Here is a 16,960-nt window from a genome sequence, read left to right as displayed (position 1 = left end):
TACCTTACAAAGGTCAAAAAGGGGTAGTGGAGTAACCTCGCGCTTTATCAAATCGTCCTTTGGTCTCCCCTGTTAATAAATGACACCTAAGGAGGTTTAACAAAGACGATTCAACAAAAGAGATTTAACAAAGGAATTTTCATTCATTTTTACTACACATACAAGACTAACGTATCTCGACTGGAGTATATATGTAGACGTTCTATCAATGGGCACAAATTAACTAAGTCGATTCGCCGTTCAGGGATTAGTTGTTACAATCATTACTGACGAAACAAGAAGAGGAACATTGTAATCGAACACATTGGGTTAGAATCTTAAATACAAAAAAGATGTTATCTACTTTAATTTCAATTTTACCTTATTCTTTGTTATTCTTATGGACTTCATATGGATCAACAAAAGGAAATTTTAAAGAATTATCAAATTTAATTAAATATAAAAGTAATTTATGGTTTCCAAATTATTTAAAAGAAGATAATTATGGTTCGGCATATGATAAAGAATTTATTGATTTCTTTTTCAAAGAAATTTGGATAGATATTAAAGGAAAATGTTATTTAAGAGGAATTAATGAATTTAAATGTATTAGTAAAAATAATGAATGTAAATTTGAAAAAATGATTAAAGAAATTGAATGTACTAAAGATATATTAGGAAATTGGATTTTGTAAGTTTTTAATTAAAATGAAATTAGATTTTTGAAGAAAAGCTGATGATCTCCAATTGGAAAAAATCCCAAAAGTAACTTAATACCTTTTTTAACAATTTATTTACAAACTTTTTATTCAATCTTAACTTATTCTATAATACTTTGTTTATGTTTTAATTATTTAATTAAAAATAAAAATAAAAATAAATGGTTAAATAAAAAAGAATTAAAATTTTTTAGAAAATTTATATTATTAATTATGATTTTAAAAGATTTTATTGGTATTTTTGGATTGGTAAGTTTAAATTGTTTTTTGATTGACTTTAAAAAGAAAAATAAATGAATAAAACAAGCTAAAATCGTAATTTCATTTTTTTAGATTATTTGTTTAATTTCATTACTTTTTCCATTGTTAGATTCATCTATAAATCATATAGTAAATATTAAAATTGGTTTAGGAATTATTTTAAATATATTTACAGTTTTTGGATCAATTTTATTAACTGTTCAATTTAAAAATTGGTCTAAAATTTTAATCGAACAACAACCATTTGAAAAGTGAGTTTACAAATTAAATTGATAGTTTAATTTAAGATGATTTGACAATTGTTGATCATCTTGTTTTAGCGGTATAATATTGGATGAAGAATCAATTTCAATTGTTGAAAAAATACCCAATTACATTGTTAGCTCTGTTTCTCGAAATGAGAAATCCACGATTGTCGAATCAAAAGTCGAGAATGAGAAAGGGGATATTTCGAAAATTCACTAGTAGCAGAGCATTTAAGTGAAGTCGAGAGGAAATCGGTCAATTATCAGTTTGTCAGACAGATTGTAGTAGATTCGCAACGAGTTCTGGTTGGAATTTGCCGGAACAAGTTATGAATATATATATATATATATAAGTAAACACTATTTTGTTACAAAATTGTATTAGTCTTTTATGTAATTATTGTAATTCCCAGAATGAATGTAGCGTTAAGTTGAATCCCTTGACGACCGCGTAGTAAGAATCAGAAGATATGTATGTGTGTAAAGTAAATCAGAATATTAATTATTTTCATCTCAATATCGTAATACGATGTAATGTAAAATATAAGCCTAACCATATCAATGGAGAAGAAGGGAGAAAAAAAGATATCTAAACAATTTGTTTTCGCTCAATCCAATAAACATCAATATCTGGGAAGAAAACGTAATTTTTCATATCACTATAGAATAACAATTTTGTATTATATTATGAATTGAGACCATTTCGAATAAAAATCGAGATTGGAACATTTGAGATTCGTTATCTAGTAAATTCAGCAAAAGATTTGATTGGGTTTTCAATCAAAATCTGTCCAGTTGATTATTCTATATTTAAAAACGGATACAAAGCCTCAGAGAGGACTTTGTGATGAGAGAAATGAGCACTTTGCTGTGTTGGTCACTAATTAACTCGAAATATTGGATGAGTCCTTTGAGATGCCTTTTGCCAAAGGGAGGTACCCATCCGTTTGATTCTAAGAGATACAACAACCAAAAATTACACCTTCGGTCCTGAATTCACACACATACACACACGCATTGGACCTTCACGACAACCTTGATGCTGTCTTTTACGATATCCTGGAGCACGACTAACGGATTATACTTGTAACTTTCTAACAGACTTTACTTGTTGCAATGGTTGATTCGCCTATTGACCACTTTTTTAGGAAGAATGGAATGAACGCGTTGACGAGAGCTGCGAAGTTGACAACCTATTTGATAGCCTTACAACATATTCTAGACTCCCATTTCTCGTTGCAAGATCGGTCTAAATCCTTCCCATTCCCACCATACCTTTCACTGAGGGACCTAACCCCAAGACATCCTGTAACGGCACTGGCGGGCCTCGAGACTCTCCAGATTTTCCGGCTTCCGAACTTTGCGCAACTTCCGATTGATGTCGATTATGAGCCATCTCTAATTCACCTTGAACAACTACTCCATCGAGCCACGGATGATTTACCAATTCTGCCGCAGTGGCTCTCGAATCCGGGTAGTAATGCAACATCGGCATAAGGAAGCTCGACAGCAGTTCGGCATCAGAATGTTCCATCAGGTATTTCTCCTTGAGTACACTGATCATTGGCCAGAATCTTAATCTGGAGATATGTCGTAATTCTCCTCTTCGGTTGAACATCTCGTGAGAGTACTTTCCACTCAGTGCCAACGACCGGGGCATCTCGCCCAACAATTCCATTATCTGCGCGACGTGATCATCATCCTTGTCGTATTTCACTCCAGGTTGAGGATCGAACAAGTAGTCCCCAGTCAACAACTCAAAGAACTACGATATACAGATTAGCGTCGTTGACAAGAAAATATACGAAAATAATATATGGAAACTCACCAGACAAGCTGCACTCCATATATCAACACTTTGATTCCATCTTGTGCCCAATATGATCTCAGGACACCTATATTGTCTAGTTTGGATGTCATTCGTGAAGTGGTGATCCACCCAACAAGCATTACCCAGATCTGCGATCTTCACGGTGATCCTTTCCAAACTCACAGGATCGTAAGGGAATGGTGGTGGGAGATGATTAGGATCGCCCGCAACAGGTGCATCTCTATTTGGATCATCCGGATCATGATGAGCTTCTTGGTCTTGTAGGTTGTTGATATGTGATGTTGCAGGTGAAGTAGTGAAGCCAGCTGTGGACACGGAGTTGATTTTGGTAGGTTGGGGTTGTTTTGGAGGAGAGAGCGATTCAGTCGACATGACCGATGTAGATATTTTAGCATCGTCGTTCCGACTTGAATCTGGTGTTGTGGCTGGAGTGGAGATTACTGTTTGACTTGGAGTAGCTGTTGTGGATGGGTTGGTAGACGATGAAGCGGGCAAATTTGTGGGTGGGAGAGGGGGTGAGGAAGGTGCTGCGCTCATTTGCTGCGATAACAAAGATGGTCCAGATGTTGGCGGCACAGGTGCTTTCGTCTTCTCCCATACCAATCCTGATTCACCTAACTTGACATTTCCAATTCCATCTCCAATGGCTTCTGCAGTCGTACCTTTGTTGACATTTGAGCCACCGGCAACACTGTTTGTCTTCGGGAAAGCATCCACTCCCGATATTTTACTCATACCGAATCCGTATTTATCCAACATCGGACTGCTCGAGTAACTTGAACTGGGCGAAGGTAACGGTTGAGATCCCACAATGAACAGACCGTCTTTCCTTGGCGTTTGATTACCTAATCTACCTTGAGAAGGGGGCACACCAACCAACTTCGTTGGAACTGCGGCAGGACATGAGGCCAGTTCGGCCTGAACGACTGACTCAACATCTTCAATACAGATTAAAACGTTCTCAGGTTTCAGATCCGTATGTATGATTCGACATTCCTGGTGAAGGTAATCTAAACCCAACAGAACCTGTTTCGCAATTTGCTTCACGATATGTTGAGGCACACCACGATGTTGATACCTCTTGATTAAACCTAACAGATTTTCTCCCAACACTTCGAACACCATGCAAACGTGACTTCCATTCGGACCGGTGTGACGGAAATTATCGACCAAGCCAACTACATGACATCGCCCGGCGTGAGTTTGGGATGAGTTGACCACACGCTGTAATAATTGAATCTCATCGAGAGCGGTTTCAGTGTAGTGACCATCGGATTTCACGACTTTCAGCGCGACATGCCGCTTAGTGCTATTGTCGAAGGTATACATTTAGCATAAACACATGACAAAACAAGGTTACTCTCCTCGCCCGCTAAGATCGGAAACATGGCAATACTTCGTGCGAGTCAGTCGGCAAGATGTGAGTGCGGCGGGAAGTCGGCCTTCCGATTAAGTGTGAGGGAGGGTAATGTTTGACTCACTGATCGTCTCGTGCTAACCATACCGTCGAGAAATGACCCCAACCCAATTTTCTGACTATCATATATCGTCCATTATTGAATTCGTCGCCGATATTGACGGGATGGTATCCACCTGGTCTGTAGTCTTCTAGGTCTTCCTCGTCCTCCGTGAGGACTGATGTTGTTTGAGACGCTTGAGACACGGAGAGGGAATTGCCTGCTGAGGCCGAGGTGGAAGGTTGTGGGGCTGGTGAGGGGACGGCGAGTGGTGTAGGTGCGGCGCGCTGAATACGTATGAGTGGGTCAGCAGCTGATCAAGTAATTAAACCGTGCTATGCAAGCACTGAGCGTATCACACGACCTGAGAGCGTGTGTTGGGGAACAAGGATATCCCATGAGTCAGATAAGACTCGCGTGACGAGCGGTGCGATTCGCCTCCTCGTCGTAGCTGCATCCGCAAGCATCCAGCGTATGAAGTGCGGGTAGACTCACCGAATCTCCAGAGGAGCCTCCTGCTGATGCATGAGGAGCCATTTTGAATGTGTACTACGTCGATATTATTGGCGTGATCCCAATCTCTGTTGAATGATAATGTTCAATCAGGGTTCAAAAGATATACCAGCCAAGGGTAATATGGGATTTTGTCTTGGGTATTTCCTAAGATACTAAATGGATTTACGGTCAAATCTGTATCAAATTATTAAATCGGAATAAGTCTTGAAACAGTATGGAGGTTCCTAGTTGGGGGGAGGAAGAATGTATACGAATCCGAGATGATGAACGATTAAATGATGGATGGATGAATGAATGGGTGAATTCAATAATTATTATGAAGCCTGTCAACAAATGGTAGACAGGGTATAACTTATTAATTGGAGTGATAGTCGTAGTAGTAGTCCAATTGACATAATCCTAATGATCATTACGAATACATTCCAACGGGTTTAACCGCAATAAGTAAATCTCATTCAACCCAATTACAAAGTGGCAAATCAAATACAAAATTCAAATAAATACAAACTCCTTGCCGAACCCTGGCCATCTATGATGATACTCATAGATACCCTTACCTTAACTCGATATAACCTAAAAGTCCGTGCATAAATAGAAGATGATAATGGAGAAAATACCTTCCACCCTGAAGCAACACCTCGCATGCACATACGACACAGTGAACTACGGAGTGGATGTATGTCAGTCGTTCCAAGGAGATCAAGTTCTGTGTGCATCTTTCAGAGTGAAGCAGTCAAGCTATTGAATAGGATAACATGAAAATGACAAAATAGATAAGAAACCTAGAGTCAGGAAAAGGGAATGATCATTTCAGGGCTTTTTAAGCGGCTTCCTTGATTTCCCTGATACGGGACTCAAGATCTTTCAATTCTCATTCGTTCACCAGCAACACAAACCTCCACTTGCTACCGGGTGCATATCTTTTAATTAGCTGATCATAAAGTGGTATATCCGGCTCAATTGTTGATTTTACCTGTAGCATGTGTAATTTTATCAATCTAGATGTAAGATGACATCGATATGATAATGCATACGCTGAAACTTTTCACGGAGAAGAGCCATACATCATCAGCAAGGTCTACAAGCCGAACTTCATGTCAAGCGGAATTGAAATGCTTATAACTTACGGCGATAACTTACGGCGGATAGGGGTCCAAAATAGCTTTTTTTTTTACGTTAAATCGTTGCTTAGGGAAAAGGCAGAAGATCGGTGTTTGTCGGTTTAATAACTTGAGAACATATCGGACTTCCGCTTTTCTAATCTTTTATACATCAGGGTTTCACTTATGTAACACAGCTAAGTGCCTCTTTTGCAGAAATACAACCTTACGTTAGACAGCTGTTGCGTGGCTTTGAATATACAACTTAAGAGCTTCGAGATCCTTGTCAAATCATGATCAGTGCATTTCATCCTTGAATTTCTCACGCCTGTACAAGATCAGATTCCTTTGAGTGTGCACGTCTGGAAGCACATGTTGATCCCGTCGGTACCCATTATATCGCCGCAGGTACGAATGATTCCCAATAGAAGACAAATGAATGCAATGACGTACCGGCCGCGATTTGTGGGTAAGCTTCGACTGAAAGCAAAGTAAAGGTATGACTGGAAAAGAGGTATGGCAATTCTAGCAAAAATTTGTAGTCAAGCTGAGTTCATCAATTTCATGATATCGACCAGACTTCGATCACGGAGCACAGGAACGATTGTCCAACTCGTGGGAAATAGAGCGAGGTTCTCTAATGATGTAATCAGACAAGACCTCGGCTTGGCATTGTTCTGTCTTAGCAGGAGGTGGCGTTCTGCGTGCCAAGATTGTAGAGAATCAAGTTCGAGAGCAAACTTTTGAGAAATGGACTTGCGCTGACTACTTTCCATTCCATCTGAAAACCCGCATTCGAATCCGCCATGTAGGACTGCATGTGAATGGAATGATTGGGTGAAGTCAATCGAGCTCATTAACTGATGGAGTTACCTTTCAGAGTGAGCCCGATGATGAGAAAACACACAAACGCGCTAATCAATCAAGACTTCCTTTGTCGACTTGACTCCTTGAGCGTCAACAAAGGATATGTTGAATACAATATTTTCGGGATCTGCAGTTAACTGACAAGACTAACGCTCTCTCAATGTCGACCAAGGGCAGATATCACGATAATACGCTTATATTTACAGGTAGAGAACGATAAATCAGCTAATCAACTACTCATTGAGCGACAGGTCTTAAACCTCACGTATAGCCCGCACGTATCATTCAAGATGGGAAGCGATTTCGTAGATAAACATTACTATATAAATGAGAAAACAGGATCAACACCATTTCAAAGAACATGGAAAAAAACTTCACCAATTGAAAAATTACTTTATATAATCTATTTAATACCTTTAATTGCTTTATTAATTATTTTAGGTTTAATTATGATTTTACCTTTTTTATTTATTAGAAGAACAAGACCTTTGTTACCTAAATCAGAAGAAATAGATCCAATTTATAAAAAAAAGAAAAGGTAATAAACAATCAAGAGATGGAAAATATCATGAATGGTTTGGAGAAGAAAAAGTATTTCCAATTTTTATGCTTTTATCTCCAATAGGTAGAGGACCTGGTTTACATCGTAGAATTTGGGAAATGTTTGAAATTTTCCTTAATTTATATTATATGACTCTAAAACAAGGTTTACAAGTTGGTGGTTGTTTAAGTTCAATTATTCTCATTTATATGCAAATTAGAATGATAATTCATGATTTGAATAATCCAATTGTAAGATATTTTTTTCAGTACGAATTTTAGATTGATATACTGATATCATATGATTATGGTGTATTTAGATCATTGATTATAGTCAACAAGCTCAAATCTCCAATTCTGATCCAGCGGATAGACTTCGTACAGATCACGATTGTGCTTATGGAGTGGGGACGGGGATAGCAAATTGGGCGAATGGTAAAGAGCCTCTTGGTAAGTCTTAAAACTATGACCAATGCTCATTGAGAAGATTGAGTCAATCCTGATTTTGTTTGATCATTGGAAATAGCTTGGTATGGCATGTACCATGCATTCATTAGTAAGTCCGAAGTTGGATGTATTGACATCGCAAATCCCCCGGAATGAAGTTTGATCTTAATAATGTTCGAATGACAGTCATTCTGTGTATTTGCTTGTTTGGAGACGAATTACTCAATGTACGATTTGGGTGTTTCGCTCCTCAATGGAACAGAGCCGGTGTTGGGTATACCACGATGTTGTGAGTTGAAAAGAAGGTCGGGAGGTACAAAGCTAAGCTGATTGTACGTCGTGTAAATTAGTCTGGCAGTCGCTACGTTGAGTACAAGTCCAAATTGGGATTTTCCAGAGTAAGTGGCATATTCATACATGTCGTATGGATATCAAGTTGAGCTAGTTGGGATTGAGCAGGACTGTTCAGTTTCGATACATCATATTAATTTTGATCTTCTTACTCGGATTATATAATGTTCTGAGGACAATAGTTAGTATGAATGGATGTACTAAATCTGAAATTAGATTTGAAGATGGAAGAGTAGGTAGAAAACCATTAAGATTTTGGACAAAAGGACAATGGAAATCTGAATGGTTTAGATTAAATTTTTTACCACCACCAGGTAAAGGTAGTTATTTTTGGACTGAAAATTTACAAAATTATATAGGAGATTGGAATTTTCCTTTAAGAATTAGATCAAGAAAATCTTTAGAAAAACAAATTGAATTACAACAAAATGAAATTGAGAATAAATTTGATGATGGTAGAATTCAAAAAGTTTATCAAAAAAGTGAAAAAGAATTAATTTGGCAAAGAGGTAGAATAAGTAGAGTGTAAGTCAATATATCGGCGTTTTATTGAAAAAAAGATTTATGATTGATAATTAATTTATATTTATTTATCATTTTGGGTTATTAGAGTAATTCATGGTGGACCTAGAAAAATGCCACCAAATTTAAAAGCAGAAATTGATGCAATGAAAAGAATTCATGTAGGACAATTACCAGATTATGATGGTCTATTAAGTGATGAAGAAATAGAAAAAATTGAAGAGAAAGTTTTAGCTGAATTAGAAAAAGATAAAGGTTATTTTGGTATTGGTAGGTCACATTACAATCTGGTACTTGAGCATTTACCCTATAAGCACTGAGCTGATAAGTTCAACCGATGAAATCATAGCCAATTGGGTGCCATCTGTAAGAGTATATGCTTGGTTGTGGTTTGACGTAAGAAGGATATTTTGTATTATTTGCGGTATCGGTTTACTTTCAATTCGAGCCGCTATCTGTTCCTTGTGAGTTTATCGGGGTTGAAAACTGATCTCCACGAGACTGAAGGAATTTGGATGAATGCAGTGACCTTTCAGCAGGAGCGTGGTATGCTTACCTTGATGAATATACAAAAGCTCAAGATAATTGGAAAATCAATGGAGGACCAGACGACAATACTTGTCAATATTATAAAGGTACTTCTGTACCTATTTTCGTATTACCAGGTGGTAAAGCTGTTACAGGTGGTAAGTCATTCATAACACTTTAGCCTGATTTTAAGTAAGTTGAAACTGTTACTCAATAGTTGCGGCGATGTACATTTGGGTCAGTCTTTGGAATATGTTCTTAGTTGGTATGTGTCTTGGAGTGATCGGGGTAGCTATATCAAACAACATGTAAGTCAAGATTATATCGAATCGGATGAAACATTTTGCTGATGAATCTGTCGGATTCTGATTCAGGTGGTGGGGTATGCATCTTGGTTTACTTGGTCCAATCCCAGTTCCTATCACTTTAATAGGTCCAAGGATGACCTCAATGAGTATGGGCTTGACTTTAGGATTGTGAGTCATGAGTTATGCTTTTGTCTAATTACGAATTATAATGATTGTATTTTTACTTAGTGTCGCTATCGCAACTCTTCAACAGGGATTTTTCTTTCACAATGAGTAAACCAAGTTCTCCTTATTGTTATATGATCTGGCTGATTTATTGACTGCGATTTCCTAATCTTGAATCAGTTTTGGAATCATAGCTACTAAGATATTTTGTTATGCAGGAGTTGTAGGAATGATATTATCATTATTTCCAGTAAATCAACTCTTTCTTTTTCGTCGATTTTATGTTCTGCGCTAATTTGATAAATTTGGGAAATAAATTGTTGTAGAATGAACCTCTTAGACCTGATTTCACAAGATCACCTTTTTGGCCTTGGACTTCAAGATACGCTTTCAGACGAATGGTAAGTAATCCAAACTTCCCAATGATTTCATTGACATCGCGAATAACGGACTGACAAGGAGTATAATGATTTAAAAGGATCGAAAAAAATGGAAATATGGATGGGCAAATAATAACGATATGTATACTTAATCATCCTCTGCAGGAGTGGAATGACCTGTTGAACGTTGCCGTTTGACGCGTACGAGATAACAGATCGATTTTTATAGAAGATAAAATGGATTCTATACATATATATTACATTTCCTTGTATAACGTATACAACAAGTTATTATGCCGCTTTCGTGGATGGAACCACCGATAAAATGACACGAAGAGAAAGCCATATCATTCGTATGATGCAATGCGACTCACATAGGAGCAGGGTTTACCTTATTTTGAATTCCTAACATCCCGCAAAAAGCTTCAGTTTGAGGATTGGTATACCACTGATCACCTGATCCGCCTTCCCCATTTGGACCCAGTTGATCTTGTGATGGTGCAGTTGGCCAAAATTTCTGTACTCTTTCCACCTCGACCAGACCTTTTTCCCAAACCAAATCGACTGTACCGTCTTCGTTAACTGTCTCGGATGGTACAAGTAAGCCTTCTTCCTCTATACGTTTCTTCTCATCCGAAATTAATTGCTCGAGAGCTGCGTGAGATGGTAAAGTGGATTGTTGGATTGATGTCGAGAAATATGGGTGTAGAGCTCGAGATATAGCAAGCCATTCCGGATCGAAAGTCAATCGAGGTGGTCGGTCCATAACCACCGAAGAGGCGGTATCGATTTCGAAAAACTTTGTACAGTTATCAGCTTAGACTAATGATTCAGAAATAGTGTGGTCATTGGCACCGCCAAAGAGACTTACTTGAATGAAATCTTTGCCGGGTCCGCACTTATCCAAAGCTAAAAACCTTGTTTGCCTTCCTTCTGGTGACACTTTTTCCTCTTTCGAAGCTTCGACAACCTCTTTCACCCTTTGCACTGGTGCACCGATGGTCTCCGTCGTTTTAATACCATTCCCCTTCTTTCTAGCTTCCTCTACCAAATCCGCACTATCATCCACTCTCAGCTCATCCTTCGCGTTCACCTCAGGCTGACCCGCGAGCAAATCCAAAGGAGCAGTAGGCGGTTCATCAAACTCATCGTCCTCTATAGTTATCTCATCTGGATCTCCGCCTTCCTCGTTCTCCTGTGCGGCTTGCGATTGGGGTTCAACAAACTCGTCATCTTCTATCGTTATTTCGTCAGGATTACCCGTGGCTAATATCGGGGCTGGCTGTTGGTAGTCGAATTCATCTTCATCGTCAATGTTTATCTCGTCCGGGTTCCTCTCAAGCGCGTGATCGCCGGCGAGCGGTATTGAAGGTAAAGTGGCTTCTAGTTTCGGTATCGCTTTTGAAGTCAAGGTCGCATGATCATATAGCGCTGCAAATTTTACATGCAAATGTGCAGAGAACCAGTATGAGGGTTGAATGTGATTTAGTAAAGTGTACAAGGGTGGCGATCCTAAGGTGTTACTGTTAATCTATTAGTCGATCGCTGATTAGCTAGAAGATCCATGTTTGTACTTTTAGGTAAGCTGAAGTTAGCGGACTAACCTCTTCCCTGAAGAAAGGTTTCCGCCGTAGCAATGCCCCTGTATCCCCATGTCTCGCTATCGATATAGGCCAGTCGTGTGAGAGGAATATTGTGTGATCTCGGTGCGAGAGCTGAATGACAACCATGGATTAGCTAGATCTCCCAATATTGACAAATCATCTCACCTGCATCAATTTCATCACGTCATATTCTCTTATATGATACACGCTCCGCAGGGTTGAGTTGTTATACGGTACTTTCTCGAAATGACCTGTACATGCGAGCGAGATCAATTGGTAAGCTTCATTTTGGAGGAGACTGGAGATGAGCAGATATACCTTTTCTATAATCATGATCTTTATAAATTCCACTCGCTCCAACGATTCTCAATCCATCAACATAAACACTACCAGCTGCACCAAGGTAATAAATATTCTCGGCTAACCAGCCACCGTGGTATAGCTCCCACATATAATTTGAGGCTTCATGATTACCTCCTATAACTAATGTTAAAACTGGTGCTTTCTTTTTACCAGAATAATATTCATGAAATGTTCCTAATGAGTGATATTTCGGAGGTACAGCTAAAGAAGCGAAATCATGTTTCGACCTTAAAGCTTGAAAATCTCCACATAGTAGTAATAAGTCGATCGGTTTAGAGGTATGTTGTTGATACTGAATGACTGTATCGTATATTGCGTTTAAACTACCATGAGAGCAGCCCTGAACAGCGATCTGTAGAAGAGAATTAACCAAATCCCTCAAGATGAGTCGAATGAATATGAGCTTACCCTCATGTTTTGATCTCAGCGCCCTTTTGCTCCGCTCTACGAATGGTAGGTTATAGATCACAAGTCGTTCTTAGCAGTGTATGCACCCATGACAAGCTATTAGAAAGCTTCACCTCTATCTTTATCGATAGATAATTAGGCCCAACCACGTGATCATGACAGTGTTAATGAAATTGATTCCGTTATTTAATCGAATGAGAAAGAGTGTCAACAAACAAAGACGCGATTTATTTCTTTTCCCCCTTAGTTGACATATTACTATTCTTAAGCTTACGATCATATTATAATCCTTATACTCGTTATTCTGCCCGTAGATAGTGTCAAGACGGAGAAGGCATATAAATATGGCTCCAACACTGGCAGCAGATGCGAAAATCCCTGTAAGTATATTCTTTTGCATGGTTTTGTCATGTTGAACAATCACTGTAAACCTCTGCTAACTGACCCGATATGGTGTGCAGTGCCCAACACCGCAACATCTGCGAGAAGAGCTAGATAACTTAGCTTGGGCATTAGAACCTGAGGAGAAAGAAGATACATGGGAGAAATTTGAAAGAGCTATAATACGGTTTGCTGCTGTTACACGAGGTGGAGGGTACAAACATACTGAGCAGTATGTTGAAGGTGTTGGAAGAAGTGGTGTAGGGAAGAAGCTGGTGAAATGTGTATGTGTAGCCAAGGACACTCGCATCTTATCTGTCCAAGCTAGCTGACCAGAATATGCTACATAGATGCTTTCGGATCGAGGTAGATTATCGGGAGTATCGACAGATCTCCTCCAAACATTCGCACCGAGATTATCAACAAACTTCAAACCGCTGGTCAACCTCTATCTAGAGCCAGTACTTGCACTGCTAGGTCGACCCAACAAAGTCTTTCTCAAGAGAGCAGAAAAATGTCTGTTGACTATACTTACGCATTGTCAGCTCATCACTATTTTACCGGAATTGCGAAGGGGGTTGAATGATAATGCTACGACGTGTAGAAGGGGAAGTGCAATCGGAATTGAGAGAGCGGTGAATGAGTGGCCCGGGGAACTGTGGACTGAGAAGTACTTGAGTCTCCTGGAGGAAAGTGTCAAGAAAATGGCGGTTGACAAAGATCCAGAAGTGAGACAAACTTCAAGAAGGGTTTGGGCAATCTTTGTGGATCTCTGGCCTGAGCGTGTAGAAAAGTAAGTGTTGACGTAGATGTTGTCATGAATCCGCGTCAACCCAGCTGACTCAATCATTATATAGCTTTTCTGCGCCTTTGACCCCAACAATCAAGAGGTATCTTGGGCTTCCTGCTGCGAACGGAGCTGGTCCGTCTAAACCCAAACCTAAAGCACCAATTCGTGCAGCCCCTGCGCCTGTGTTGGCTCCTGCACCTCCTACTCGGCCAAACTCAGTTGCATCATCCGAATTACCACACGACTCTGCACCCATACAGCCGTCAGCAGCTTCCCGACCTCAGCACCATCGTGTGAACGCGTTGGCGGCTCGACCCCTGCGGCCTATTTACCATGCGCCGCCTCCGACGGTGGAAGCTGGACCTTCTAGAAGGCAATCACCACGGAAAGAAGTTGACTTATTGCCTGCCGCTACGGAAGAAAATTTACCGGATACCCATCTTGCTCAACCTTCATTACATCGTTCCGCGTCCAGTTCAAACCAGCTACATCAAGATTTGATACCTCCATTCTTTGGTCGACAAGGCCGATCAGTCTCGCATAATGTTTTGTCCAGCACAAACCTCCCAAGTGAAGAAAATAAGCAAAATCCTCTTTCTAAGCCTTCAAGACCGGCTTTACATCCTTCACTTTCTGCTCCACCTGAAGGTTTTGATACAGCTCCTCCAAGAAAATTCGCACCACCTGCACGTATAATGCGGATCATACCTTCAGAAGAGGAAGGAGGTCTCGGACTGGGTGACCATCCGAACGCACTGCGGGGACCTCAGAGGAACCATAACGCGGGATTGGGGAAAAGAACTAATGCTTTAGGAGGCCAAGCTCATAGAAGGGTGGTCACTGCTCCAAGTATGCCTGAGGAAGGATATTTCGCAAAGACACCAGGAGGGGCACAAGGCAGATCAAGAGAAAGGACAGATGCTGTCGAGTATGGTGAAGATCAAAGGAACATTACCGCACATGCACCCAAATCATTCGGATCTCCGCTGCCTAAACAAATTATTTCCATGGATTCACCGTTAATGCCCACACTTATCAGGTCGGCATCTGGAGAAGTTCGGTCGGACGAGAACGAGAGTGATATAATCGATATGAAAGCTCATACCGACGTATATCCGGCTTCTCCAATCAAGGTATCGATCGAAGCGAACGAAGAAAGGAAAGTGGTAGAAGTAGCTAGAAAAATCGAGTTGCCAGAGTCGCCAGTCAAGACGGCTGTGAATTTGCCAGAAGATATACCAGAAGAAAAGGTAGAGATTATCACAGAAGATGATGATGAGACGGTTGAAGATGATATCACCGACAACGCGAGCGTCCGCAGCCTTTCAGCGGCCCTCGATATCGATGGACACAAGGATGTGGAAGAAGGAAGCGATATTGCAATGAAGGGTGAACCGGCTTTCGTAGCAGAGGAAATGGTCGAGAAGGCTGAAGACCACTCCCCACCTTCGAATGCACCTGAAACGACTGATGCGACTTTGAACAAGGTGGACGACGTCGCCTCTGCCGCCGACATAGCGAAAACTCACAAAACCCTCACCTCTGTCAACGAAGTCAACGAGACAGTCAAATCAGCCCAGTTGACAGCCAACAATACGCGACCTGTTCCTGCAGCAAGCAAAACCAGAATTGCAGGAACGGTTACACGAAAGCCTCCCGTTCCAACAGCTCGTACAACCGCCAGGGCGGTCAGTGCCCCAGTGCTGCGAAAAGCGTTCAAACCCACGAGCCTTTCAGCTCCTACCGCAGCATCAGCTGCCAGGGTCGCGGCGATTAGCAAGCCCGCTTCAGCCACTACAGCGGTATCGAAGCCACTTGTGGCGACGTCGACAACCTCTAAAGCACCCTCAGCCTCAACTACATCAGCGAGCAATACAACGAAACCCACTTTAAACGGCTCAACTTCCTCGAAACCATCTACTGCGCCTGTCCGAGCTAGAGTAGTGTCGGCTCAAATCGTGAAACACGAACCCAAGATTACTACTAAGCCGCCTATACCACCCAATCAGCCATTACCAAAAGCCGCAACGAGAGTAGTCAGTGGACCAAAAACGATGAGACCGCCTACAGCTCATGTGACTTTACCTCCGGTGAAGAAGGAAAAAGTCGTACGCAAAGCTCCTTTACCCTCCTTCAGACCTACTCGAGGCGCAACCAGTGGGACAGCAAGTCTCAAAGCATCCACATCGTCGGTGGTTTCAGTTGGAACCGCTGGTGGGAGAGCTAAAGTTAAACCTGAAAATATCAAATTACCGGAATCGCCTTTTAAGACTCCCACGGAAGTACCTCTGCCACCCTCTCCTCATGAGATTCCTTTACCCCATAGTCCTCACCCTAGAGCGCCTTCTGTTATGAGCTCGATAAGTAACAACAATCCCGCAGTAGGCTCACCTTTAAAAGTTGAAATGGGTGGAAGAGCTCGAGTACATAAAGATTCAATCATCAACCTGCATATTCCCCCACAATCACCAATGAAGACATTGAGTCCAGCTAAAACACTGTCCCCATTATTGACCTCCACCAACTCGGAGGAAATCTTACCTCCTCAACCAGTATTCAGTATACCAGCTGAATCTCTGGTTAAACAGACAAAAGCCAAATTCGATACTACAGACTTGTTCTCAGCTTCTAGACCAGCTACGCCAAATTCGAAATCATCAAATGGAACAACTACTACAGAAATACTCAACGCTTCTTCCTCATCGAATGATGACATTTCCGATGACAAAATCACTTTCAAATCACTGTCGCCCAGTAGACCTATCTCATTCCGACAAGAAAATAACAAAAATATAGCGCATGGTAATCGATCAGACGTTTCCACTCCATTATCAAAAGCCTCTGCGTTATTAGCTAAGCTTGAAGGATCAGAAAAAGGTATCAGTATGATTGGTATGACCCCCGAAAGAAAGGCTTTAAGTGTCAAGGATGCGAATACGCCACACGGTTTCGGTGCGGCGGAAGATTGGGACGTTAGTGCTTAACCCTTCGGTACTTATCAGGGGAAATGAACACCGGATTCATACCTTTTCTACTCTTGTCGATATTTTGATATTATTTTGTATCTAATAGTAATATATCGTAATTGACATGCATCTATTCTATTTTGATCTTTGCTTCATCATGTGGATCGTACTTGGATGCGATAAGGTTATGACGGTCTTGTCCGTTAAATTAGGAGACGGCTTTGACCGATCG

General features: G+C 40.6%; 5 protein-coding genes across 5 annotated transcripts; 3 read left to right on the top strand and 2 right to left on the bottom strand.

Annotated features, from left to right (window-relative positions):
- Positions 1–332: 332 nt before the first annotated feature.
- I206_105695 (uncharacterized protein) lies at positions 333–1,424 on the top strand (the record flags this gene model as incomplete). Its single annotated transcript, XM_019155150.1, has 4 exons — positions 333–670; positions 746–947; positions 1,032–1,210; positions 1,280–1,424. 4 exons carry the CDS (start codon positions 333–335, stop codon positions 1,422–1,424), a joined length of 864 nt encoding a protein of 287 aa, XP_019011304.1.
- A 1,029-nt stretch (positions 1,425–2,453) lies between these two features.
- I206_105694 (uncharacterized protein) lies at positions 2,454–5,029 on the bottom strand (the record flags this gene model as incomplete). The annotated part of the gene is made up of 4 exons (XM_070203170.1): positions 2,454–2,969; positions 3,033–4,344; positions 4,517–4,779; positions 4,988–5,029. 4 exons carry the CDS (start codon positions 5,027–5,029, stop codon positions 2,454–2,456), a joined length of 2,133 nt encoding a protein of 710 aa, XP_070059271.1.
- Positions 5,030–7,265: 2,236 nt separating this feature from the next.
- I206_105693 (uncharacterized protein) lies at positions 7,266–10,368 on the top strand (the record flags this gene model as incomplete). The annotated part of the gene is made up of 16 exons (XM_019155152.1): positions 7,266–7,513; positions 7,605–7,767; positions 7,836–7,965; positions 8,042–8,071; positions 8,149–8,251; positions 8,313–8,360; positions 8,422–8,838; positions 8,924–9,105; positions 9,185–9,299; positions 9,361–9,521; positions 9,581–9,671; positions 9,738–9,839; positions 9,900–9,944; positions 10,017–10,086; positions 10,163–10,237; positions 10,315–10,368. 16 exons carry the CDS (start codon positions 7,266–7,268, stop codon positions 10,366–10,368), a joined length of 2,034 nt encoding a protein of 677 aa, XP_019011306.1.
- A 218-nt stretch (positions 10,369–10,586) lies between these two features.
- On the bottom strand, positions 10,587–12,597 carry I206_105692 (uncharacterized protein; the record flags this gene model as incomplete). Its single annotated transcript, XM_019155153.1, has 6 exons — positions 10,587–11,015; positions 11,088–11,747; positions 11,821–11,931; positions 11,986–12,071; positions 12,139–12,535; positions 12,592–12,597. 6 exons carry the CDS (start codon positions 12,595–12,597, stop codon positions 10,587–10,589), a joined length of 1,689 nt encoding a protein of 562 aa, XP_019011307.1.
- A 338-nt stretch (positions 12,598–12,935) lies between these two features.
- Positions 12,936–16,746, top strand: I206_105691 (uncharacterized protein; the record flags this gene model as incomplete). Its single annotated transcript, XM_019155154.1, has 4 exons — positions 12,936–12,971; positions 13,053–13,256; positions 13,323–13,765; positions 13,830–16,746. 4 exons carry the CDS (start codon positions 12,936–12,938, stop codon positions 16,744–16,746), a joined length of 3,600 nt encoding a protein of 1,199 aa, XP_019011308.1.
- Positions 16,747–16,960: the final 214 nt, after the last annotated feature.

This window comes from Kwoniella pini, chromosome 7 (assembly GCF_000512605.2).
Source record: "Kwoniella pini CBS 10737 chromosome 7, complete sequence".
In the NCBI taxonomy this organism is placed as follows: domain Eukaryota; kingdom Fungi; phylum Basidiomycota; class Tremellomycetes; order Tremellales; family Cryptococcaceae; genus Kwoniella; species Kwoniella pini.
The sequence above is the reverse complement of the archived record's forward strand: the minus strand, read 5'-3'. Positions and strand labels throughout refer to the sequence as shown.